Source organism: Marmota monax, unplaced genomic scaffold (genome assembly GCF_021218885.2).
Source record: "Marmota monax isolate L192 unplaced genomic scaffold, Marmota_monax_Labrador192_F-V1.1 WCK01_AAM20220418_F8-fsc00288, whole genome shotgun sequence".
NCBI lineage: Eukaryota > Metazoa > Chordata > Mammalia > Rodentia > Sciuridae > Marmota > Marmota monax.
In genome coordinates, this window is record NW_026693586.1 from 1,033,083 (window position 1) to 1,060,640 (window position 27,558).

At 45.0% G+C, this 27,558-nt stretch overlaps 2 protein-coding genes across 2 annotated transcripts in view; both read left to right on the forward strand.

Moving 5' to 3' along the window:
- The window catches only part of LOC131424728 (uncharacterized), a 31,152-nt gene extending 3,903 nt beyond the window's left edge, over positions 1-27,249 (forward strand). The window contains exon 2 of the mRNA XM_058583980.1: positions 334-27,249. Within this exon, the coding sequence (XP_058439963.1) occupies positions 26,166-27,161 (996 nt within the window). The 5' untranslated portion in view covers positions 334-26,165 and the 3' untranslated portion in view covers positions 27,162-27,249. The remainder of the gene's footprint in view (positions 1-333) is intronic.
- Positions 1-27,558, forward strand: part of Xkr6 (XK related 6) — a 234,203-nt gene that overhangs the window by 75,266 nt on the left and 131,379 nt on the right. The gene's annotated exons all lie outside the window — the stretch shown is intronic.

Below are 27,558 nucleotides of genomic sequence, written 5' to 3' on the forward strand. Positions count from 1 at the left end.
AGAATGAAATCTATAATTTAAGTATCTGGATGTCTTTCACCATAATAGCTTTTAAAAGAAAGTAAAGATAGAACTAATGCCACTTTAAAGCCTGAAATTGTAAATGTGAAAAATCTTTGACCAAGTAAATACTAGATAAATAATTAGTGTGTATGCATATAGTTTAATATTTGCTGTACATAAACTTACTAATATTAGATTTAAAAGGTTCTAAGTGTAAAATGAGAAAAAGCATTAACATTAAATGTTTCAAAAATTATAAAAGTAAGTACCTTTCTGAGAAAATCTTTTCCTTTGACACTGTTTAATTTTTTTCCCTTTTTTGTTTTTTAGGTTTGCAATTTTTTTTGGTGATGGCATGTTCAGAATCTTGGATCCTTAAGTTGACCATATTGGAAATACTTAGGAACCTTGGAAGTTAATGTTGTTTTTGAATCTATAAATGACTTACTAGGTGAATTAGTAGATTTAATAAAAATATATAAAAGAAGTTCGTTCCTGTAAGTCGGCCTGATGTCTCATACTCTGGAGATAGTGGTCTTTTCTCAGCCTGGGGCGTCATGGGCCTCCTGTTTTCCCAGGCAGTTTATGGCATTCCTCACACAACTGTTGGGTTAGCTTGTTTTCTTTTGCATCTATCTGCCTTGCAGCAGGAAGTTACTTAGATCAGAGATAATTATTGATAAAGGATAAAAAAGAGAAAAAAGAAGTGAAATGACAATCCTAAAAGTAGTAATCATAAAATTTAAACCTGAAATTGTCCCAGAATGGTCAAGAATACACAGATGTATCCAAGTTATTCACAGAAACATTTCTGGCAGATGCTGCCAATTTGCAATATTAGCATCGCGTAACGAGGAGGGAAAAGAGCTATGGTTTTTCACCTCCTCCCTTTCACTTGTCAGGTGAATGAATTAGTAGAAAGCAAAGTGGCTGAAAGGTAGGCAATGTAAGTTCAAAGGAAAAAGAAAAACAACTGAATCTTCAGGGAGGATTAGTCCCCCTTAAGGCTTCCTTTCAGGGACCCATGGAACACATTTCCTGTTTCCAGCTGTGGACCCAGGTGTGGACACGGGTATTCTTGGGGCAGATGGAGAACTGTTGCTGGGTGCCATTCTTGGTGGTTGTCTTTTACCAACTTCTCCTATTCCTGCTGGGATTAAAGGACTCTGGGAATGTTCTGGAACAGTAACTTTGTCAGGTTTTCTTAAGATTTCTTTTAGAAGGCTTTTAGAAGCTAAAGGGCTTATCCATTACTGTTCCCCTCCCCGCCTTTGTTTTGCTTTGTTATAAGGAAAATTGACTGATGTATATTTAATAGAAGGTACATTGAGAACATTAGTTTTTTTTAAAAGCCACATTACGTTTTAATATAAAACAACTGGCATTTTAAAATCTCTTCATCTGTGATACTTTTGTCAATCGAGGTGTTTCCTCTTAGTCAATTCTAGCCACACTATTGACTGGGCTTCGGCATTTGATATACTTGGAAAGAATTAGCCAGGCTAGAAAATCATGGTCCCCACTGGAATGAATATTTTAAAAACCTTCTTAAATTCTGAAAACTGTGACTACAGATGAAAGAGACCCAAGAGGGTGAAAAAATTAAGAGCCTGACAATAAAGAGTGTGGGTAGGGCCAGGGTAGATTTTGTGGAGGTGACCTAGAGTGCACTGGAGGAGGAGGTCTTGTGGCGAGGTGGGGCTGGGGTGGCGGGGGCAGGGGCCATCCTCTGTTCTTCAGGTAGCTCCACTAGTGTGCTGCAGTATTGTAAGGATAGTGATATGGAAATAAACAGGTGCATTACCTAACAGTGAGTTTGATTTTGTTCTGGTGTGTTCCAAATAGTGATGTGACTCAAAAGATTAGCTTAACTTCAAGTAAATATCATAAATATTAAAGAAAATGTTTCTAGTTAAGTTCCTGTTGTACAACTTAATAAAATAGACAACTAAGCATAGAGGAGAACGAAGCCATGTAAATAGTTGTGGTTGATGGTTGCTTCCTAGAAACTTAATAAAACATTCAGTTTTATGATTCACATTTTAGTATTCAGATTTTAGGTTGACCTCATTGTGCTATGGGAGTAGTATAGTTGTCCATGGAAGTCCGCTTCCTGGTCACTGCCCTCCACAGCTTGCACATTCCTTGGCAGTTCAGAGATCTGACTCCGTTTGCCCAAGGACAAACAAAACTCTACTATGTGCGTAGGAAGCTAGAGAAAGTGAGCAGAAGCAATGGCCCTGTGCATTGGAAGTGTTAGACCAGCTCCTCCTGGAAATCTGAAAGCATGACTCCTGTTTTAGTCAGTCTTTTCTCCTCTGTGACCAAAAGACATGAAAAAAACAATTCTAGAGAGGGAAGGATTTATTTGGTAATCACAGTTTCAGAGGTCTCAGTCCATAGATGGCCAGCTGTTAGCCAGAGGTGAGGCAGAACATCAAGGTGGAAGGGCCTGGTGAGGAAGGCAGCTCAGGACATGATAATCAGGGTGACTTACCAGGGACAAAGTATAAACCCCAAAGGCATGCCCCCTGTGACTCCCCTCAGCCAGCCACACCCTACCTGCCTACAGTTCCCACCCAGTGAGTCCAGTCAGGTGGATCAGTGCCTGATCAGGGTAAGGCTCTCACAACCCAGTCATTCCACCTCTCAGTTTCCTGAACTCTGGGGGACACCTCGCATCCTAATCTTGGCTCTTTTCCCTGAGACTGCAGCACGGACATGGCATTTTGTGTGGTTCCTGTCCATGCAGGACATACCTTTGACTGCCTGTCAGGAAGCCCTGATCTGAAAGATTGTCCTCCCTTTACTTCTGCCCTTGCTTCAATTTTGCTCTCTCCCACTGTCAGTAGTTCTCTGTCACCTTGGAGTGGGATGTCTACCCTGGAAGGATGTCGATTGCCTCTCCAAACAGCTCCTGCTCTGAGTTGAGAACTTCATAAAGAAATAGACCAGAACTCTGCAGAGGCTGCCCCCATTTAGGCATGTACAAACTAGAGCCCAAGGCTTATACATAGTGATGCCTCTTGCTGGAGAAGGTTTTGTTTCACGATAAGTGAAATATTGTTTTTAAAATGAGCATGCTTTTTTTCCCTAAAAATTCTGGTTATTATGAATTCTTTCTCCCTAAGTGTGAATTTTTCTCATATCTTGGGTGTAAAATGTGTACTTGAAGCTATAATAGTTGCTAGAAATTTGAGATTCATTGTTTTGTGACTTTTAAATTTGCAGCACATTTTCAGGAAAATAGTCAAGGTTTCCAGATTCCATTTTATTCCTTTCAGATTTTGTGAATGTCTGATTATCTCTGAATTTTATTAATTCATTTATAAGTTTAGGAAAGACTATCTTCAGTTAGAAAAGTATTTCAACACAAAGGTCCATTTGAACGGCTCCACAGTGAAATCACAGACCATCTGCTTGGTATGTCATTCACGGGACTTTCCTGCAAAATTCAGCTTCACTCAGAAGGTCATCCTTGGAAAACGAAGAAGTCTGAAGAGTCTCTGCTCTTGGGACTAAGTGAACAGAAGGGCGTGTGTCCTCAGGGTAACAGTGCAACATATCCTGGAAGCATCTTGGACCGCATCGCTGTTGGTACCTGAGGCAAGACTTGACCTTCGTTTACGAATTGGACCTACAAGGTGTAAGCTGATCTATATAACATAGATTTAATGTACGCAAAATACAACCTTCACCCCAAAACATTTCTGTCAGTACAGTCTGTTGTTAATAACCCACACTGGTAGAGGGGAGCCTGGATCAGACAACTTAACTGAAGTCAGACAACATTCAGGATTTGAAGGTATTTTTGTAGTTCATTTTAGCATACAGTGTTTGGGATTCTACACATGTGCCTTACAATTTTCTGTCCCCAGAGAGAGGGACCTGAGAGAGGAGCTCGAATTGATCCATGCTTCAGATACCCATTTTACTGGGGAGAAAACATCAAGCACAAGATTCTAAAATTGGGTGGAGTCCTGTGACATTTCTCCTGCTTACACTTTCCAAGTAAATTTATTACATTTACTTCTAGCTTTTCAGAATGATGCCCAGTTTTAGTCACTGCCTTAAGACCATCCAGGTCAGTCTTCCCTCCTGTGGTCAGGTGTTATTCTGCTGAAGATGAGAGTTTTCAGCTGTTTCATTGTGAGAATGCGCCTACTGCCTTTTATTCTACCTCCCTTCCTATGGGGAGTAGACTTGTTCTAGTCATAGGTGTCTTTAGCCTCTAAGGTTTGCCTGTAATAATTCATGGATTCTAAATGTGGCCTTTTGGTTGTGCTGTTGAGGTGGTCTCTACGGGACAATTGCTCTTCTCTGGGCATGGCTCGGGGTGGTTTCCAGCCTTTCCTTCCAACCACTGCATTCTCCTCAGGCTAGGAGTGGGTCTTAGCACGCCCCAGGGGTGGGAGGATGCAGAGCGACTCTGGAAGCTGGCTAGCTCCTCCATCAGTTAAGGAGATAGCTGAAGAAAGCCACCTGTTTACCTCAGGTGCTATTAAAAACACATGTGCAGAGAAGGCCACGGTTTTAGGCCCACATGAACCCACATTGAATTTGCATTGTCTGTTCAGGTGTGTCTTACTTTAAAACAATTACAATAATAACAACCCTTTAAAAAAAATTTCACATACCACTGATTAAGATACTGAATTTTTTCTTGTAGTTTTCAGAAACATTGCAGATGTGTTTTGTGTAAGAGAATATATTGTATATAATAATTTTCTGACTCTTGCTCTAATAAAAATTAAGTTGTCTAATTATTCAAAACCTAATAGTTTTACTTTTGAGAAAATTTTAAAGCATGACTATTTTTACTTTTCATTCTCAGAAGCTTGTATGTGTGGTGTGCATGCGTCACATAATCACACCCCTCTTTTCTCCAGTGAGAGTCTCTGAACTGTTCTGAGCACTGTATAGTAGGGGGACCCCAAGGCATATCAGGCTTTTCTGTGTGAGTAGCAGAAACTTTGTTCTAATGAAGTAGCTTGTACTTGAGTTTTAATAAGGACCTTTTTTGTTTAAAATATGCACACGAAGTAAAGGAAAGGAAATGGACAAAAACATCTACAAATAAGTCAATCTAAATCAGGGTCTGGAGCTAGTCTCCCTAAAGTTAACAGTGCTAGTGAGTCAGTAGGCATGGCAGGGACGGGGGTGGGGATGGGGGCTTCCTTCTGGAATCAGCAGCGGTGTGGGCAGTGTGTTCGCTGTGTGCTGTGTCTGAAGCCAACGTCAGGAGACCTTGGCTACTGAAAGTTCACCCCGTAGCTCTGGCATAATTGGTGGTGGTGGTGGTGGTGGAGTGTCCCTTTGCAGTAAAACAGGGACACGGTAGGGACTTCAGATGTTATTTTCAATAGAAAAATTCCTTTGTACTTTATGCCCTTTTCTTAGCTATATGTCCTCATTTTGTAAAATTAAGTTTATAGTCCTGAGTTCTCTAAAGGTACTTTTAAATTATTTTATTGGTCTGTAAAGTCAAAAAGCTGAGCACAACTCTTTTCTTGGAACTATAAATATTAGCATGTTGAAGTCTTGGTTCTCCTCAAGGACCTATTAATTTTTGTTTACCCCATAACCCATACTCATAGGACACTAGTTAGAGAGTCTGAGAACAGTTTGTCAAGACAATTACTTCAGCCCTGCTGTATATTGGGAGTCATGGTTTTAAAAATCTGACATGGTAGCCGTTAAAAGGACAACTAGCACTATTCTGTTTCTGTCAACTCTTGTCCAGAGACTTCCTATAAATCTCTCAGATTACCAGTATTTATGCAAATATGCACTACAATACAGACTTCTAGGAAATCACTTATACTACCTTGCTGATAATTTTCTGACCTGCAAAATAGCCATCAACCTATAAAAAAGTTGTACAACAATCAATGACCAAAAATGATGCAGTGGTTATAATTTGTATCATTTTTATTTCTGCTCATCTATAATACCAAGTTTAAGACTAACTCTAGATATCATTGTCTTGTGTGACTAGACCACTTGTATCACTTAGCTTAAAGAGCTGGGCAAAAAGCCTCTGAAGGGAGGAGATGTCAGGGATGAATCTGTGATAGGTTCGAGTGATGTGGTCACCTTCATCTTCCCCATGGAAAGACATTTTCTAGAAATATTTAAATAATAACCAGTTTTCATATCTTGTCCACTTAGGGCAAGCCAGTGCTTATATGATTTGTCATTGTTCTTATATATGATTTGTCAAGGAGTGAAGACATTGGGATTTTTTTCCTTGGGTTTCTCAAGAGTAGGGTTGGTGTCCTTCCTAAGTGCTTGTGGGCAGGACATTGAAAGGAAGTCTGTGGTCCCTAGTCTGGTGTACCTCCCTTTCCTCTGGGATGTTGCTCAGTAGGGACAGCTTGCCCTATTCTTTGCTGTTTCCTTAGAGACTTCTTAGGAGTCCCAACAGTGGATTATTAAACCCTGGACTATGGGTAATTGGGCAGAAGCCTGCTTCCTGTGTTCACTGGGACTTGAGAGTAAGAATGAAATTGCTAAATAAGATGAAATTGGCTGGAGGGTATTTGAAACTCCATGTGCAGGTGACTCCCCATCCTTTCTTATGGGTGGAGGAATATCTGTGGGGGCTTTTGAGTGTCACAATACTTGAAGGCAGAGTTTGCCATTAAAATTGGATTTGGATGAAATATTTTGAAATTTCTCAATTTTGCAGCAGAGGAAGATGATAAATTGATACATATTGACATAGCCAGAAACGATGATCCTTGTGGAGTCTGGGAAGAGGTTCTGCTGGGTCTTGATGACACAGCTATAAGCAGGCGTCTCAGTCTTTTCTCCTTCCAATATCTCTGTCTTGTTCCAAAGCAAATTGTATTTTTGGTTAAATGACCTCTGAGGTTTCCCCTAGAAATTGGGTTTTCCTTTAGCTCTTGATTGGTTCTCAGTGGCCTGGTAGGCACCGTGTCAGCTTAGAAATTCATGTCACAGAATGGATTATTATGCAATTTTAAGAGCCCCATTTGTGGAGTCTTCTGGAGCATATTAAAATATTGAAGACATTGTAGGATGGTTTTTCTGCTTTGAGAAATGAGAAAGTACTTAATGACTGGGCCCAGTGTAGGCTTAAAGTGCAACTCTGGGCTTGCTTGGGCTACATCCCCAGTTCCTGTTTGGCCTGATTCAACAGGTCTCTGGCTGAGTGGCAAGACAGAATTTCTGAGCAGTTCAATTTCTTGATGATCTACAAAGTTTAAGGCAGCTATTGGAGCATTGCTTTATTTCCCGTACATATATATATATTTTTAAATAAAAACGTTTCTCCAGAATATTACTAAACATTTTCTCCCTTCGATCTCTCAATAACTGTTTTCCCAAAGTACAGATGAATTCTTTTTCTTGTAAAGGTGATCTGCTTTGTACAGTTTTCAAATGATGTGGAAAAATAAAAAGAACTAAGTTTACTGCCTCACTACTGTTACTACTCCAGTCCTCACCATTGTACACTGCTTTGCTGTCAGTGGCTTGCGGTGCACATTGTCCATGCTAACAGCATCCTTTCAATGGCTGTGCTGTGTGGATGGTACAACTCCCTATTGCTGGAAATTAAGTGGTTTACAATTTCTGTTATTTGGGTTCTTTCCAGTTTTTGAGTCTTAAAAACTCAGTTTCAATGACTATCCTTCTGTATAATTTCTACACTCACCCAATTATCTCCTTGGTATAAATTATAGACTCTTCAAAAATTGGGATGTCTATATCTGAGATGCACAATACTGGGAATTAGTTCTGTGAGGTGATGTCTTTGAGCATTTTGTGTGTGTGCTCAAATCACTCAAGCAGCAGCCTCTCCCTTCAGGTCTACATGGTATATTGCAGGATGGGTGTGGAGGATGGATGGCAGCCTTTCCTGCACCACTTGCCCCAGTACTTGTTGCAGATAAAGGTCATCTGCAGCCAGGTATTAGGTACTGACTCCAAGACTAATGACCAAGATTTAGAGTCTAAAATGATGAGTGCGAGTCATAGGAAACAGAAAACAGAACTTTCTGGCTTCCTCCCATGAAACTACTTTGATTCCCAATTCTACTTGTCTAATTAGGCAGATCAAAGAGACACGTATTTTGGAGAAGTGGAAGTTCTGGTGCATTTCTCAGTCTAGCCAGTCTTAACAGAGGGCCAGATGTAAACGTCAATTCATTCTCGTTGCATGAGGGAAGATACCTTCTGGAAGGTGTCTGATTGGATCTGCACACTTAGGGTTGCTTGGTGTCTTCTACCCTTGTGTTTGCCTCAGCCACTCTTGGGTCTTAAGATCTCTGGATGGTTTCTAGACTAAATCGCTGGCCACTGAAAGTGAGTAGAACCCAAAGCCTTGTAAGGACTCCATGTCCCACTGTGGAAGGCTTGGCTTCAGTTGAAGTCAGTAATTCTATTCTCCATAAAAATGAGCTCCACTTGAAAACTAGCTATACCCATTCCTCCTCCACCCTGCCCCCTCCACCCTCCTCCCCCCCCCCCCCCCCCACTGCCTTTACATTTGTTGCTCACAAGCCTTGCTCCCTGGTGTCCCTTGTACCTCTGAAATGCTGAAACGTCCTCAGAGAAACATTCTCTGACCAACCCATGTGAGGTAGCACCTCTGGCACTATCTCTGTTTCCTTGTAGCTGTCACAACCTGGTCACAACCTGACATACATTTGTCCTCTGCACTAAAATATAAGCTCAGAGAAGGCAGGTTCTTTTTTTAGTTTGTGGCTATTTCCTCAAGACCTAGAGAAATCCCTGATGTTACTCATTGAGTCTCTATTACTTGACTACGGATCAAGTCCAATGCCTCCAGCCGAAGAATTGTGAAGAAACTTGAGATTTTAGAGGATCTGGATTTGCAGGAGAGCAGCACCTACCTCTGGCCAGGGAGGGGCTGCCCTGTCCATCAGTGCCAGGCCTCCCTCTCTGTCCTCTGTCTGAAGCCAGAGCCTAAAATTCCCCATTTGGATGTTAACATGTGATGGTGAGGAACATTGTGTAAGCATTTCTGGGGACTGGTCCAGTTGACATTTGTGGAGTAACAGCCACGGTGCTGGGCATTATGTGGGGAACCAGCGTCACAGAAGTCGCCTGGTCAGAGTTGCCAAGCTGATGCCTCCTTGAAGTGAGAATGTAGGGGACAGGATTGCCCAGCTGCAACCCCCAGGCCAGACACAGGAGCTCTGAGGGAGGGAAGCTGTGTTCATTGGGACAGAGTCATGTGGAGCCTGGCTGCTTGTGGGGAGGCATCAGCCTGGGTTGTGCTCCTGATCTTGGGTAGAGGAGGGCAGAGAAAGGAGAAGTGAACCCACCTAAGGGTGCTTGGGAGCCCCCAGAGCTCTGAAAGGAGGAGGGAACTCAGCCCCACTAGTAAGATCTCATGATTCCTCGTTCTACTGTAGACCTCTGTAGTCTCAATTCAGAACTTAATGTATATTTGTGGGGAATAGTCCAGAAAGTTCCAAGACCCAGAAAGCCTATTGAAAACCAACTTTTAAAACAACAAAATTTGTATTTTTTATCTTTTTCCCTCCCTTTTGTAAGATGAGAGACAAAAGAAGAGACAGAATAGCTCCTGTTTCTCTAAGAATATGAATAGACTAAAAGGAAACAGGATTCCTAAGGGGATCTCACTTATGCAAGCAATACATTATTCAAAAATAAATTCTTCAAATACTCCAAAGAGGTCCCTTGAACTTTTCTGTAAGGAATGAATATTTAATTGAAAACAGAAGCATAGTGCAAACATGCATGAACATGCTATCCTAACCTATGGAGACAGCTTTCCGGCCTAGTTCTGATGAGATTTGATTTCTGTCCTAGCTGAAATTACCAAAATGTCGTGCTACAGTGTGCTGACACAGAAGGTTCTGAGCAAGATGCACACACGACATTAGTAGCATCAGGAAAAACCCTGATGACAGTAGGACCTCACGGTTATGCTGTCCATTGGGTCCTATCGCTTATGCACCAGCTCTTAGAAATCATGCTACAGGGATTGACAGATTCCTCCTGCCCAGTCTTCACATTGTCACCTGGGAATTTAGTTCAGTTGCAGATTCTGATTTGGTCATTCCTCCTTTAACCCCCTTGAAGGGAAGCCCCACTGCTGCTCCACCGGCTGTGTGGCAGTGGTGGCAAGTCCCAGCTTGCCAAGGCCTTGGGCATGCATAGATTTCATGGAAACTTTGAGACTGCCCTGGGAGTTGGGCAGTGCTGGTGTGACCTACTTTTACCCATTACAAAATCAGCGAGGCAGATGGCCAGAGTGTGTGCTAGGATCCAGAGTTCGACTCGTGGAGTGCTTACGTTGAACAAGTTCTGACCTGGTTGTTGCATCATGGGGCAGGGGTGAAACTAAAATGGTAGTTTTGGAAAAGCAAAGGGAAAATACAGAAATATTCTATTATTAGAATTGTGTCTTTTGAGGTTTTAAAAGTAAGAGCTAGTGGGCTAAGGACTTGTAAAGTTTGCACGGGAGTTTTAGACTTGCCATTTTTAGGCAACAGGACAAAGGCACAAGCTGAGCGTCCTACTCGTGGCAAACTTCAAAGATGGTCTTTGGGGAAATCTGGTTCCACTTGAGCATAGGCAGCCTTCCCCCTTCCAGATGGAAACAACCTGAGAGCTCCGTAGTGTTGGTGGATGGAGCGCCATGCTGTCAGATGACCCAGAGGACATGCAGATTACCTGCAGGTGGGCTCAGCCTCAGAATTGGCAGATCAGCAAGGTTTTAATGTGAAGTCTGGGTGATGTTCAGTGAGGTCTTGTGCGTATTCTTCATATGGTATGTGCTGAGAAATAGCTTAATGTTATGAAACAAGGAACCACAAGGAATCAAAGACTGGCTTGGACATGAAGGGTGGTGCTGTGGACTGGTCCCTGCTGTCCTGACTTTTGGCTCTTGTGTAGATATTTTCCCTCATTTGTACCTTAGCTTTATCATAGTTTTTAACATTCAGAAAATTTTGCAATTTTATTTAGACCAAAAATTTAAGCTTTTATTTTGTGCTTGTTTCTGCTTTTATGTCTAAAAACGTTTTCCCATTCCTGAAATAAAATGACTACTTAAATTTATTTTTAATTGTAGACTTAATTGGAAGACAGTGGAATTCTAGTTGGCAGCAAGTGTTTGGAGAAAAAATACACCCCTTAATTAAATCTGGTAGAGTCTTAACCAGATTGTATATCAGAATCACCTGTCTGTCTGAGCTTTGAAAAATTCCCAGTGCCAGGGTCACATCACAGATCCACTGGATAAAATTGTTTTGTAAAAATACCTTACACAAGTCTACAGGTTTACAAAGGGTCCAGTTGTAGATGATTTTTTTTTTCTGTTATTGCTTGATTTACACACTAGCTTTTGTTAGTATAATGGGTATGTTTGTTCATAGTCATTACCATTTGTTAACAATGAAAATTAGAGCACTGTTCTCACTTCCATGTGGGAGAGATTCCAAAACTGTGCACCCAGGAATGGGGGTGCTCCCTGCAAAATTATGCTGTTCTCCAAAAGTACCAGTCTCACAGATGGCATCCTTTGATGTGCCTGTGCTTATTTCTGAGTTCTATAGTTGAGTCTTATTTCTGTCTTATGTGCTACTACACTGTAGCAAGAAGCTTTAAAAAAAACAACCAAAATTTAGAATATATAGTGTATTTATTAATGCTTTATATTTGTATAATATTTTATACCAAAAATCATTGCTCTTTGTTGCAAACAGTAGTGTCTCTTGTGAATTGGCATATGGAACTAGCCGGTTGATTTTTGCAACTTGGGAAAAGAAAGATAAAAAATTGTCATTTATATCTCTGTACAAATCCAACTGTGTTCATCAGTTAAGACTGAAAGCACATTTTCTAGTTTTCTGGCCTGGGGTTTCAGATGTGCTCATTCAAGACTGTATAAGGCAGTTTGCCTGTGAACCAGCTGATTCATTTGAGTGTCAGCTTGGTAAGCAGCATTCTTTCCTGAAGGAGCAGCCAGTGGTCTATAACAGGCAAGAAGGAAGTACGGGCAGACCTTGACTTTGGGCATGTAACATAGATGTCCCTGAACCTCAGAAATGATGAAGTTGATGACGACAGTGACAACTGGCCTCCTCTTCAGGCTGTGGGGGAGTTTACATCTGGAGTGTTTTCCTTTCGTCCCCCACCCTGCCCAAGGCAGATGACTTGAGTGGGGTGTTTCAGTGTGAGGAAGGTGGACAGAGGGTTCCTAAAAGAGGTTCTTTTCTGTTTTTTAGGTCCTCTGATCAGTCTGGGAGAGTTGTTATATACACCCCAAACACAGATAATACAAAGATCCTGACTTACAAAGTGCTAAATTTTGTGTCACAAATGAGAAATTTATTACTTATATGAAAATGTAAAATGAGAGAGGCATTGCTTGAAATAGTTATTACAGTATTTTTATATCATTTTCATGTGAAAAGTACTTAAACCCAGATTTGAGTGCATTTTTGATAATTTCAAAAAGAAGAAAAGGGCCATGTTGCCCAAAACATAAGTATGGTAGCTGAGTGGCTGAGTCTGAGGAAGGGACTGAGCTCTGGCTATGCAAGACACAACCCGCTATAGACTTGGCCATGCAAGACACAACTCAGAGCAGTTTTCCTGGCCATCTTTGTTTGGAGGGCAGTATCCGAGGGTATGACTTGAGCTGAGAGCTGGACTGGAATGCTGAATGGCAGGATATGCCGCGGGGTCCACTAACTCAGCATTCCAGGGCCAGCCAGACTCCCCTCAACCCCAAGCCTGGGGCCTGTTGCTCAAGGTCTCCCTGCCCCTCATTGCCCCCTGCAGGTTGAAGCACTTGCTGGCTGGGTTGTGTGGTCTTTCACACCCCCTTCAGTTCTGGCATTCTATGATGAAAAGCCTATTTATTGATTATTGTGGACCAGAAAAATCCAGAGAGGTTGAAAGATAGCTGGTTGTGATGGCAAACACTGATAATCCCACTGACTTGAGAGGCCGAGGCAGGAGGATGTGAAATTAAAGGTTAGCCTCAGCCACTTAGTGAGACCCTGTCTCAAAATCAAAAATAAAAAGTGCCAGGGAATGTAGCTTAGTAGTATAGCCCCCCTGGGTTCCATGCCCAGATCCCCTCCAGCGGCCAGGAGGTTGTGATAATGGCAGCGCCCTTCTCCAAAAAAAGAAAAGAAAAAAGAAAAAGAAAAACAGAGTCTGAGCTCCTTTCTGGCTGAGGTTCCTTTGGAAGCAAAGCAAAATAAGGTTCATGATCCACCTTACTGATCTTTGTAGGGCAGCACCATGGCCAGCTCCCATCCAACTGGCTAGGTCATAGTTTCACCCAGTTTCCCCATTGCCCCACTTCAGTGACCCCACATCATGTCATGGCTCCAGAGGATCTGGCCTTTCCAGCCAGAGCCCTTATCTCCACCTCCACCCCCCGAAAAAACCCACAAAACCTAGAGGAGGGCGTCTCAGGTCAGTGGGCTGTGATATCAGTTTAATGGCCACAAGACTTCTTAAAGTAAATGAAATAAAATATATCAAAATGCTTCATAGTTAATAAGGGTGATGATTATTTAACAAATTATTCACTTTTATATTCGTAGGTTTGTGTGTGTGTGTGTGTGTGCGCGCACGCATGCTTGCACACTTATTGCAGTGAAAAATGTTTCTCATTCTGAGTTGTAATCAGGAAAAAAAAACATTGGTATGGACTCATAATTCCTTATCTTCAATCCACATTGCAAAAGCTGAAAGAGTTTTTTTAAGCTTGGCACAAAGTCATTTGGCAGCAAAACACAACCTATTGTGATTTAAGGTTATTTATAGTCTTTCTTTAGTGTATTTGTATGCTCAGCTGCAGAAAGGAGTGGTACCTTTGACCCCAGTGGGCATCTTCACCTGATTATTTTTCTAGAGGCAAAGAAACTTTTACTACAGGGGTTTTGCATAAGAGGTTGTGGATCTGCATGAGGAGTGTAACTGTTGTTTATTAGTTCAGCAAACATTCATTGAATGCTGTGAGCTTGGCACTGTACTGGGTGTCAGATGTAGAAGGAAGAAAAGTTAGTGTGAGATGAACTCTTGGAGAACTCAATCTCAAGGGCAGGGTGAACTTGGGACCACCAGAGCTGGGCTTCCACTTCCGATTCTTCCTTTTGGTTAGCTTACCCAGGCCCACAGCTGCAGGACTTTCTCTTCACTTGGCTTCTGCATCTCCCCTTTCCAGCTGTCCTTCAGGGCTTCACACCAGACTTCAGCTCAGTGTTGAAAAACAAACTCCCAGCTGCCTCCTCCCATATTCCTGTGTCCAGTGTTCCCCTCACCTGGGCTCCGCCTTCTCCTGCCTGGCGCTGTCATCCAGTCATTGGAAACTGTTGCTTTCCCCTGGCGGTAGCCTCCTGCCTCTCTCCTTCCCCCTCTCTCAGTGCTCTGTGCTGGTACAGGTGTTCATTATATTCTCCCACACAAAACAGATGGTCTAGAAGGGTGATCAGGCACACAGGGGTGTTGGGGTCATAAAGACCTGGGTTTGAGTTGTGTCTCTTCCCCATTTTACTGAAGGATCTTAGTTTCCCTTCTTGGAAACGGAGTTGGTGATAATTAGTTTGTGTATGAGTTAATTTAGGAATAGAAATGTATCCAGGGCATATGAACACCATAAGCAATGTGAAAAAATAAGTCACATTCTGGGTGCAGATATTTATAGGACCCAGAACTAACAGATTAGTATTTCAAATCTATTAAGAGCTTCTTTCAAACCGATTTTAAAAATACATTTTTTTAAATGGGCAAAAAATATGAACAGGCAATTTCTGAAGAGGAAATCAGAATATCAGTAAGTATGTAAAAAGATATCTGACTTTATTAGCAACTCGGAAAAATCAAATTAAAACAATGACATGCCCGGGGGGTATAACTCTGTGGTACCATGCTGGCCAGTTTGACCCTCAGCATTTTAAAAAAACAACAACAACAATTTACCTGTCATATGGCACAAAGTGTAGCCAGTATGTCAAGCAAAGATCATTTGCTTGGCATGTTGCTGGTGGGTGTGTAAACTGGCTCACACTGTGTTTTAAAGCAGTTGGCAATATCCAATAAAGCAGAAGCTGTGTATACACCGGCCACCCAGCAATTCCATCGCCAGGAATATCCTTCGCAGCATTGTTTTTAGTGGCAAAAGCATTAGAAATAAAAATGTCTCATAAAGGGAGACTGGGTTGATTGTAGATATTCATTTAATGAAATGCAATAGAGTTATTAAATAAATTAAAAGCTTCATTTGTATCATCATGTATAATTCTTGAAAAAAAGCAAACTACAAAAGTGGCTGCCCCAGGAAGGGGCATGGAGAAGCTTCAGTTGCATGTAAAACGATTTATATCTCAAGAAAAAATAAGCTATGAATATGAAATGTTAACATTGGACAGAGATGGGTGGGTAGTTATATAAGTGACCCTCATGTCATTGCTTTTACCCTTCTATGTCTGAAATGCTTTATTTCTGGAAAGCAGTTGGTGGCGTACAGTAAGTACTGCTTCTCCATTCAGAAGGCTTCTACAATGTCCATTTTCCTGAATTGAGTTCCAGTCAGCCAGTCTGGCAATCCAGTTCACATCAAATCTAAATTTCTGGTAAGGAGCTCAGGACCCTCTACTCCCTGACTCCAGCCTCCATTCCTAGCCTTGCCCTCCCATGCTTCCCTTGAGGAACCTTTATAGGGTGCCAAGTCATGCATGGCCTGCGGGGTTTCTGTGGCTAGAATCTCCTCCTTCCTTTCCTCTGACTATGCAAACATGACCCTCCCCCCCCCTTTCAGGGCCTATTAAAATGTTGCCCCATTCTCCTTTCTACCCACCCACCTACTACCTATGTACTCAGTGTTCTGTCCACCCATTCACCTATCCGCCCACCCACCTACCCTTCTTTCTGTCCATCTGTCCATCTATTTATTGAGCCTCTTCAAAGCTTAAGGCATATATAACCTACCCTGATTGGCCCTGCCAGAAATAATCACAGTTTCCACAAAAATCCTTGTATTGATGTAAGTCTCCAGCATGGAATTGATCACACTAGAGTTCGTTCATTTCCTCTTGCTAGACTAAGTATTGAAGGGCAGTTACCATTCCATTCATTTTTAATGAACTGTTCTTTCAGGAGCTCATTAAATATTGGCTGAAGAAATAAACGAGTCTCAGATCGTGTGTCCAAAACATTGAAATCAATGTTAAGATTAGGGTTTAATCCTCATTCGAAATTGAATACTTGGTGTCTTTAGCTCCTTGATTTTCATAGGCGGGCCACACACTCCCTTTTGTCTCTGATACCTGAAGGATTCCTGATTCGCCATTCTGCCTCACGTTTGCTGAGAATCCAGATGCCCAAGCATCAGGCATGATTTTGCCTCTCTAGGGACTTTGCACCTGGTTGGAGAGCGAAGGGTGTGCCACAGGAGAGTAGCAGCATGACAGAGCAGGTAAGGTCTGAGCCAGTGAGTGACCTTGGCCTCTTGACCTGAAGTCATCGTGGGGAGCAGCTTGGTACTTGCCTGACTGTGTTAAGACTGGTTTTGAGAGATTCATTCTTGTTTGAGAGGATGTGGGTCAAAATTATCATTTTATGTCAGATGGGTTTCTGTAAAATCCTTTTCTCTTTTTGGCACAAGTAGATCCTTAACAGCATCTCTCTTATGTGTAAGCTGATACGCAGGTACAGATTTGAAGATGTCTTCTGATACGCAGTTTTATGAGGTGTGAGCCTGAAGTAGCTTTCTGACTTTGACACTGAAGGGGATTTTCTTTCAAACAGGTGTGTGTCTGAGTTCTAGAGCTGCTGGCTTTCCCCGCATCTTTTCCCCTCCAGTACACCCCTGGAGCCATTTCCAGCACCCAGTCATGGGTTGTCTGTTTTAACAGCTTTTCCTTGTTTGGGTCAGCTTCTTGAAAATTTTGGGTTGGAAGGGGTCTATATAATATGATGCCACTCTTTCCAGGACAGAGGTACTTTACCTCTGCCTTTACCTCTCTCCTGAAGCATTTCTAGCCAGCGAGAGTCATTGGTGATGGCTTTTTTGTGTGAAATGGGATGTTCACAAACCTGTGAACATCTAAAGGCAGCAGGTGGGTTGGGCTCGCTACAGAAGGGATCCACATAGTGTTCCAGGAAGACCCCAAATCCCCTGGAAGGTTCAGTCTGCTGGCAGATCTCAGTCTTATGGAGCAGTGAGTTTATTCCAACTTCCTTTGCGCTCTGGCACTGTTGGGGTATTGCCTTCAGGAATGTTGACCATATTCCTTGGGGATCATTGTGAGTGGCATCTCTTAGTCTCCTGTGCAGCAAATAATAGCATCCAGTTCTGGCTGGCTGCATGTGGGGAAGGGGTGGGAAGAATGAGCCCTGAAGGCATAGGGAGAATTTGGGGTCCCACGTACAGGTTGGACTGGAGACCAGGTGACTAGGAGGAGGCAGCAGGTAAAGTCCCTGTAATGAGATGGTATACTGTGTCCCTGGACCCTCTAGACATCCCGAGACCTGGCCAGTGCCTCTTATTGGCCCAGTGAGAGCCTCATGTTGTCCCCTCTGGATAAAGGACAGAGCAGGAGGGTCTGGGGCTTTCCTCTTCCAGATGTACAGGAAGAGGAATTGCCCTGCTGGGGCTGAGGGCCAGCGATGGGGAGCTGGTTACTAGACAGCCATAAAAGCAGCCGGGATCACAACTGGTGAGGAAATCCTGACGTCACCATGTTGAATGTTAAGACTTTATCAAACATAAGCTTCATGCCTGTTTTGGTGGCTGGGGAGGTAAATGTGAGTTAGTAATGGAACCAGCGTCAGCAGAGGTCCTGGCTAATAGGGCCCAAGGATCTCATGCCACAGTGAGGCTGGAGCTGGCTTGAAAGGGATGTTTCCAAGGACAATCCAGTTCCTCCATGACCACAGGCTCCTCCTTTCTAGGACACAGCCTCCTGTTCCTGAGCAATTGAGAAGCACAGCAAACATGGTTCAAGTTTATGTCAGCATGAGCTTCACAATGCCAAGGGCAGGTGTGTCTGCATTTGGGATATGTGGGTGTGACAGAACCTCGGAGCTGCATGCCACCCAGCCCCTCAGTTCTGCAGCAGGTACCTTGGCTATGGAGCCCCTCCCTCAGCTGGGCATTTCCACTACACCCTCTTGTCACCCTGTTTCCTTCCTACTTGGGCTTCCCTCTCCACCCACCTTGCTCCTTCCTACCCTGGCCGTGCATTCCTTCCTGGGATCTCCAGGTATTTGATTCAACAACAGAGAGGTCTTCAGGAGGGGAAGGACAGTGACTTGGGTTCTAGAAAGAATCTAGGTCCCCAGTCTTGACAGTTTATGGACTGTGAAGTGAATAGCAGGTGCACTGTTCACCAGCACTGTTATTTAAAGGCCACAATTGTAAATACAACAGCTGAAAAGCTGCAAGTAACGGATCCACAGCCAGTGCAGAACTGGGAGCGGGAGCTGTTGCTGGATCACTGACGTCCACGGTGCCTGTGGATGAAGTGCCTTTAATCCCATTCCAGTGTGTTACAGGATTGGGTAAGAAGAGAGGAGGTGAGCTCTCCAGAAAGATTAGAGTGTACGAGAGTTCAGATCCTGAAATGGAGTGGGGTGAGGGAGCCCAGGAGAGAGAGTGAAGAGGGGAGTTTGGGCCCATGGGTTCTGCTTGCCCACACCCCAGCCCTAGAGAGAAGGCAGAGGTCTGTGAGAAGCCATCTCAGCTTTTGAGAAACTAGACACTGAGCCATTCCCAGGCAATCCCTAAAAGGGGCTGGACTGATCCCTGCAGGACAGCACTGGCCAGGTGGCCTCTGAGGCCTCTATTCAGTCTTTTCAGAGGATGCTGGTGGCAACCATGCCACTGCCTCTATTAACAGCAGTCCAAGACTCTGTGCCTACTTTTTATTTGAAGTCTCCATTCACTGAAGAGGCAGCAGAATCTAGCAAAGAGACACTGTCAGTGGGACGCTGGAGACCTGGATTACATTCCGGCCTCTGCTGGGGAGTGGCTTTGTAGCTGAAGTAAGTCACTTAACCTCACAGCGATTCTTTCTAGTTTGTACAGCTTGACTTATTGTTATTGAAAGCTTTCTATTCCTGACACTTCAGACTTGTCTGGTGTTGCCTTCACGTGGGCTGGGTCTGGTAGAGTGTGTCCAGTAGGGTGTTTTCAATGACTACAATGGTAAACGACCAGAAGAGCACCTCAGACTTAAAGCTAACCACTGCTGCAGGCTGCTGCTTATTATAAACAATGGTAATTGTCATTGCCTGAGCACCTACTATGTGCCGGGCACATCTGCAGCCAGGGCTTCAGACTGGGTCTCATTAATCCTTTGACTTCCAGGACATCTGCAGTGTGATTTTCCTGTTTCAAATAACCGATTTATATATAAGTGACCCTTCATGTGCCGGTGGCCAGTGCATTCACAAGAGGCTGAATTAGGGATAGGAATTATTTTTAAAGAAATCTTTCTCTTCTAAAAACATCGATTTCTGATTCTATTCTTCTCATGAGGACCTGTGGGCAACTGGGAGTGTCCCCTAGGGCACCCAGAGCACCTCCCAGGGAGAAGATGCTTATTCTTCAACTAAGAAGCTTTGAATTAGAGGTAGTGTAAGAATTGTATGGGAGCCTTGTGAAAATGCAGACTCCTGGGCCCACTTGGAACCTGCCCGTTTGGTTCCATGGCCACCCAGGCCTGGTCAGAAGAGAATGAATGAACTAGGAGCCCAGTCTATAGGCCAGGCACACTTTCTTGGGTCCCATAGTGGGTGATTTCCCTCCCTGGTGTTCCCCATCTTTAGCCATCCCCCATTCCCTGCTCCTGTCCAACATTATTTATTCCTCAGGCTATTTGGTAATCCCATCTGTAAAGTGAGGAGAACTAGCTTTCCCAGATGGGTGAGATTGGCATGAGGATTAACACAACCGTTACACACATGCACACACCTTTTATGTCTGACCTCTGACAAACACCTGCTTAGCACTCGGCCAGGCTTCCTATAGGGGCCTTTGGGAACTTTGAAAGCAGGACCCTGCTACCCAGCACCTGGCCCTCAGAGCAGAGACACCCCAGGAATACCTGCTGAAGGAGAGAATGAACCTGACTTTTCACCAGAGATCTGGAAACAACCCTGCTCTTGATGACCACCAGGCAGGGAGACCAGCCAAAGGTGAGAGGAGGCAGCTGATGCCAATGTCTTGCTTTGGAGTCTCAGAGGTTGGGCTTAGCCCAGTTATAGACAGACAGAAGAGAGCTTTCTGTGGATGGCATTATTCAACAGATGCCCAGAGCTCTTTCCCAGGAGGAAGCTGGGTTTTCTTAGGAGCTGACCAGTTGCAAATGTGTAGGAAGACAAAAGATGTTCGAGTCCCCCATCCATTGTGTGCATAACCTGTCCCTTTGCTCCCAACTGGCAGCAGTCCCAGACTGACACAGAAGAGAACCCAGAACCTTTTCTGAGTCTTGGGAAATAGCTGAAGTGTTCTGGCAAGTGCCTCTTTGTAGAAAGGAAAAAATAGATCCCACACGTTAACTCTGAAAGCTGGTGAAGCCTGGTAACTTACTTCAAACAGACTTGAACTGAATAAGGAACATGCCAGGCTAGTGGGTGGAGCTCTAAATTTACACCTTAATCTCATCATTAAGAGCGGATAAGATGTTTCATTAGCGATAGGTGCTATGTAAATATGAAGCACTTTCTGAATAAATATTTTCCTTTTTTCCCCTTCCAAAATTAGGATATAGTCTACAGAAAATACTGCAATTCTTAGACACAGGAGAGCTTTATTTTGAGAGTTTATTTTAAAATGGCAATATAAATCATCTAAATTCTGGATCCAGCCTGGAAGCCACATACAATACAGTAGCTCCTACATGTGCACAAGAAAGGCAATCTCAATGGAGGCATCATGGCAATGGCCCTGTGCTTCCTCAGAGTGTCCACAGCTGGTGCTCAGAACAGATCTCCAACTCTCTTGGTTTGGCAAATATTGATGGTCAAAGTCATAGTCTAATGAGGTCACCAAGCACTGTTTGTGGATGAACAGTACCATGGGAAGTCAGATCTGGAAGGTACCAGGCAATCACTCTGGGCAACCTAGTGTGTATTTATGTAATCTGAAGCTTAGAGGGGAGATGGAACAGAGACAGGGCTGGAAGCAGGACCAAGGGACCCCATTGAGGATCCCTTTCTCTCTGGATTCCTTAATCATTTTTCTTTTGGTGGTATTTATCAGAAAAATGGTATGAAGGGAATTAAAAAATGTAATCTCCCTATCTCCAGGGCTTTATTTATTTATTTATGCATTCTCTTAAAAAATTTAAAATATATGTAGTTCTAATCATAGTGAGCATACTCTTCTGTGTTCTCCTTCTTAATTAATATAATCAAATCACTTCCTGCCATGGTTGGTTGCATGCTTTTCAGGATCACTGTTATGACAGCTCATCAGAGCTCTCCTTGCTAACAAGCACCGCCTTCTTGTGGACATTTAGGTCGCTTTCACATTTGTTGCTTTTACATATAATGCTGGAACGAACACCTCAATGCACTTGAGTTTTTTCTCATTGAACTAGCAGCTTATCCTCTCTTCACCAAACCATTCCCAAGAGAAACCCCGCCAACCCCACCCAGCCCAGGTGGAGTTTGGCTTTCTGGCTGACAGGTGGATAGGGAAGCTTGCCACTGAGGCTAGGGATGAATAGCCCAGTGGGGAGTGTAGAGAAAGTAATTAAAGCCTGATTCCAAATATAGGTGTCAGGGCCTGTCGCATCCCACAGAGGACATCCGCATGAGGGCGCAGTGATGACTTCTTGGGGCAGGTGGCTCCCTGCTGGCCTTTAGGCTCTGCCACCCCAGAGCCTTCAGGAGAGTGGAAGAATGGTCTGGCAAGCCAGCTCACAGGAAGCTAAGGGGACAGGGCACTCCCTCGATCCTGCACTCACAGTCCTTGAGCTACAAGTGGGCAGTGGGTGGCTGTGCTCATCCTCGGGCGCTGTGCTGGATGAGGACAACTGCACAGCTGCAGAGCACACAGGATACTGAGAAGGAGATCTTGAGAGGTATTATTCTGTAGACACAGCCCCCAAGTTCAGAGGAGTCTCAAAGGACCAGAGTCCCCACGGCAGGAGGGTTCTTAGCAGGTCAGGTCCTGCCCATTGCTGTAGAAATGGCTGGCAGAGGCAGCAGGACAGCGGCGAGCCTCAGCCAGGGCAGCAGGACAGACACTCCCTCCGCCCAGGCTGGCTTGCTTGCATTGTAGAACGCTGCAAATGCCCACTTTGAGTATGGAAGTGTGGACGCCGGAGGCCTCTGCTAGGACTCCATGTGCTGGCTCTTTAGCTCCTCTTCAGTCCTTGAACACAGGTGTCAGAGTGGCCACGGTGCACAGTCCCCTGTCCCCTACTCAAGAAGATGGTGAAAGGAAAGCCACAGGATCCTTGTGTCCCAGACCAGAGCAGCGAGGAAGCAGAGGGCTGGCTTTGGGACGCTTTTGGAACACAGAACCTGTCCTTTACCTTCTCTAGGAGGCAGACTGACACCTCCCAATTCCAGCTCAGATTTTAAGATTTACCAGCCATCCTACCCAAGCCCCTTCTGACCTTGACTGGTCCTTGCTCTTGCATCTGTAATGGGGTACAGAGTGACCACATACTATCTCAGTGCCATGCAGACTTTGCAGAATATTCCAGGCCACAGTTATTAACAGGACCTTCTGGAGTGGAATTGGGCTTTGTACATGCAGGACAGGTGGTTTGCCCACCATTTCTTGCCTCAGAGCTGAAGTCGTCTCCTGGAATTTCCCATACACAGGTCCCTTATCCTGTTGGCAAGACCGGAAGTGCTCCAGACTTGCTTCTGGTGCCCTCTGCCTGTGTTCCCTTCCAGGCCCAGCAGAGAGGCCAGGCAGAGGCAGCCCCCAGTGGGAACAGCACCGTGAACAGCCATCACCTCTGCCCACTTGGCATCCAGTTCCTCCCCAGGGGGCAAGAACGATTTGCTTTTGTTACCTTTGATAGATGACAGGGCAGCATCCTAAGTGACCCTGGGGGAAGCAGTGGAATGTCCAGAGCTTCCTGATGACTTTTGCAGAGTAAACCCCTCCTTATTGGTACACCCCGAATCTTCCCTCTCTCCACTGCACCCACAGAGATGATTCTTGAGTATAACTCCTTTAATTGTAAGTTTCTCTAACAGCTTGATGGCCAGAACGTGGAGTAGGGAGAATCCTGGCTAAGGCACATTACCTCCAAGAACTTGTCTGAACCTGCCAGCGTGGGAATTTCCCGACAGGCAACAGCCCTAGGAGAGGAAGCAAGGCAGATGCATTTAATTTCTCGATTAAAATGAATTAAATGGCCACATTTTGATGTGTGATCAAATCATATTTGAAATATGCTAGGCCAAATATATTTGTGATGAACTGCTGTGCAGATAATGGAAATCATTTCAATAAAATTCTCATCTATGCTAACACCTTAATCAAGGGATAACCTATTTGACATTGGATCACAGATAACTGTGTAATTCTGCCCCTGCAGGAATAGATTTATTCCATTTGAGTGATTAATGCATTAGGAAGCCGAGGTCATGCTAAAGTTAAAATCTGTCTTCTAAATTTCTCTGACATCTTCCGGTTTTCAGTGGGAGCATGATTTTAATGCTATTCTTAATAATCTGTATTTTTCTCAAAATCTGGACTTACTTTCATCAACACTGTGCTGTTTTGAGGCAGGAATCCCAGGAAGTGTGTGGGGGAGTGCGCTGCCTTTGCTGTTCCCTAGAAGAGTGACAGTTTGCTGTTGCCTGAAGTTTGTGGTTCTGACCCAGCTTCGTCCCAGACGACTAGGTGCTGCTCACTTCTTCATGGTTCACTACTGTTTCTGTGTCCCACATGTTTTTTATTGTGTTTTTCTACCTACCTTATTCTGTGACCCTCAGTGTCCTTCTGTGTAAAGGGAAGTGATCATACCCATTTTCCTTTCCAGAGAAGTTGGTAACTCAAATGGATAGACAGTATGCGGAGCAGCCTGTGTGAACTGCAGACTGTGACTCCAGACACAGTCACTCTGGTGTCATTGTGTTCCAACAAGCTTGTACCCTTTTTGTAGGCAGGGGCTGTCTGCTGCAAACCCTGGATAATTTCGTGGCATGAGCCAGTGCTCAGCAGAGACTTCCTTGTCAACCCGCTGGACAGAGTGGGTTGTAGAGATGTATCTGAAGACCAGTTGGGGGAGGGGGGTGCCCAGCCTATCACCATGATGAGCTGGACAGTCTCCAAGCAGTGGCAAGAGTTGACTTTACCTTTCGCAAGTCTTCATTATTACATTGTGCTGTTCTGAGAAAAATAAATAGATAAGTAGTTAAATTGCTAAAATGAGCCTGATCATCACATCACAGAATTGGAGAAGATAACCTCTTGATATGTAATCTCTTTTCTCTCCTTCCTCACTCTCCTAAAATCTGTCCTTTCCTACTAAGAGACAAATCCCTCCTTGTCTGGGCTGTAGCTTGGACACATTGTATGAGAGTGCTCTCTTGTTGGTTTGCTTGTAAGCTATCTGATGGTGAGTACTCCATGACTGGAGAGGCTCAGGCAAAAAAAACAAGAAGTACACAATTAAAATATTCAATTAAAAAAAGCAAGTGGCCGGGCATGGTGGTGCATGCCTATAATCCCAGTGGCTTGGGAGGCTGAGGCAGGAGGATCACAAGTTCAAAGCCAGCCTCAGCAAGAGTGAGGTGCTAAGCAACTCAGTGAGACCCTGTCTCTAAATAAAATACAAAATAGGGCTGGGGGTGTGGCTCAGTGCTTGTGCGCCTGAGTTCAATCCCTGGAACCCTCCCCCAACAAAAAAGCAACTGGGCATTTTTTGCCTTTTGATGGTGGGCAGAGGTGGTCTCTGCAAACAGTTTAGAGTATCGCCCACTTGTGGAGGATGCTGGTATCCAACAGACACTCTTGTCCAGGGATATTTGGGGGACCTTTTGTAATAATTCATTTTTTGCCTTTACTTATTTATTTTCTACAATTATCTGGCCTTTGTAACAAAATTCCAAGAAATGGAAAAGTAAATCTATATATTCTCTCCTTTCTTCCATGCCCCTGTTCCTGGCTCCAGCAGCTCCACTTTCCAGAAGTGAAAGCTACTAGCAATTGGTGTGGTCCAGACTTCTAAGCTATTTTATGTGGTCACTTAATCAGTCTCACATACAGATACACAGATTTAGTGTGACCACAGTGTGATGGTAGGGGACAGTGTCCCCTTTCTCTCCACTGTTCTTGGCATGCCAAGACCCTCCTGTGGATTCTCAAGGCCAGCTGTGAGGCCCTGGAGACCAGCCTTCCTGACCCTGGGGTCAGCCTCCGTGAATCGCTCCAGAGTCCTGTGGCCCCAGGAAGGCAGTCAGGATACCCCACCGCACCCCGAGGAGCCTCAGTGCACTTTTTGCCACACATCATCCCTCCCTCAGAACTTGAAGGTTCTATACCCCAAGGTTTCTGGCCCCAAGAAGCAGCCTTCCCTCCCCCAGGGCCAACAGCGGGTAGGATCCTGTGCAGGGACGGGCAGAGCCAGCCTGAATGTGGGTCTGCATCCTGGAGACAGTTTTCTAAGCTGTGTCGCCTTGGCCCAGTGACCGGCACTCTCTGGCCCTCATTTTCTCATCTGTAAAATAGTGATGCCATCCCTAGGCTCCCGGTGCTGACACGCTAACAACGCCAGTCAAGTCCCCAGCAATGTGGTGGGAACTCCACAAGTGTCCATTCTCCTTTCCCTCTGGAACCCTCCTCTACTTTATCCTGCCAGATGAAATTTTAAATATAGGTCTGTCTTCCCAGTCGACTCAATGAGACTCCATAAATCCTCGAGTGAGGTACCAGGAGGGCTGGCAGTGGTTCCTGAGAGCGCACTCAGCACGTGCAGGCTGGTTTGGTACTACTGCACATCTGCCCACCCAGGCCAGCGCAGGGCCCGGCCAGGTGAACGCTGAAGGCTGCTTCCTGCCATAGCTCTCTCCCTGTCATCCCCTGGGGTCCCTGTTCTGAGGAGCACGTGAGGGGTCCCCCTCCTACAGCGGCAGCGGCAGACTGCACTCGCGCTGACACAGATTGGAGCGGTTGCCATGGGGACGGAGTCTGTAACCAGATGCATCCTTGGAGCTATGAGGTAGAATGGGGCTTCTCCCCAGAGAGATGGGGGTTCTGTTTTATAGAGAGGCTCAGAGGAAAGAGCCACAGGCTCCTTCTGTGGCTGTTCCTTGACTCCCGAGGTGCTCTCCTGGAGATTGATGGTCTGTGCCTGTGGGTCCTGCCTGGTGCACCTAGAGTGCTGGGTCCTCACCCACCCCCAGAGCTGCCGATTTCCCCAGGCTGTCCCAGGCTACAGTGTGGATGGAGAGGGACTATTCATGCAGGTCCCCTGTCCCAACACTTGGAGTCATGCATAAGGGAGGTGGCCTTACTGGGATCTCCCGTGTGCTGGGCCTCCAAGCTCGGGACCATGTCTGACCCTTGTGGCACGCCCAGGAGGAGCCATGAGTCCTGTGCTTCCTGGGTGGTAAAGCAACTTGCCCAAGGCCACCAGGGGAGGAGACGTGCTGAGGCCAGCTGGTGCAGTGGTGCAGCTGGAGACAGCTCTGCACACACAGGACAGATGAGGGGATCAGACTGTATTGTAAAGGCCTGGACCTGCCGGCCACCTCATGAGAGTTCCAGCAGGGATGGGCAGCTTCCGCCTCCCTCTGCCCCCCACCAGCGCCCCAGCTTCCAGGCATGGGGCCATGGGATGCTCCAGTGGCTCGAGCTTCGTCCAGGAGCAGCCCGTTGCCTCCTCATTGGGCCTGGCGTGCAGCCTGCTGTCGGTCTCTCTGTGGGCACAGACCCTGAGTTCCATGGGCTCCCCCGCTTCAGAGCTCATCCCACATCGCATCTCTGCTGTCTCTCCTCCAGCCTGGGATTGGCATGGCTCTGGTGTGGATCACACGGTCAGAGAATATTTGTTGATGGAGTGAAGATCTCCTCTGTTAGACATGCTCTTGAGGACAGGACCTGGGATTCAATAATCACCTCCGTTTCTTTCTCCATCCCCCACACCCGGCAGAGTGCCTGGTACATGGCCAGAGCCCAGGTGGTGATTGATTAGATAAATGGATAAATGAATGAATCATGAGCCTGAAGTCTCCATGAGCTCAGAGTAGGGCAGGGCAGTACTGCAGGGTACATCTTTTTTTTTTTTTTTTAATTTTTTTTTTAGAGAGAGAGAGAGAGAATTTTTTTAATATTTATTTTTTAGTTTTCAGTGGACACAACATCTTTGTTTGTATGTGGTGCTGAGGATTCAACCCGGGCTGCACGCATGCCAGGCGAGCGCGCTACCGCTTGAGCCACATCCCCAGCCCCTGCAGGGTACATCTTGCTGCCACATCATCATTGTCACCAAATTCAGCAGTTGCCACAGACTGGACAGTGGGAGTGGGGTTTGGGGGTGGGGAGAGGGGACCCTGAGGTAGAGGGATAGGTTTGAGCATAGCTTCTGCTGC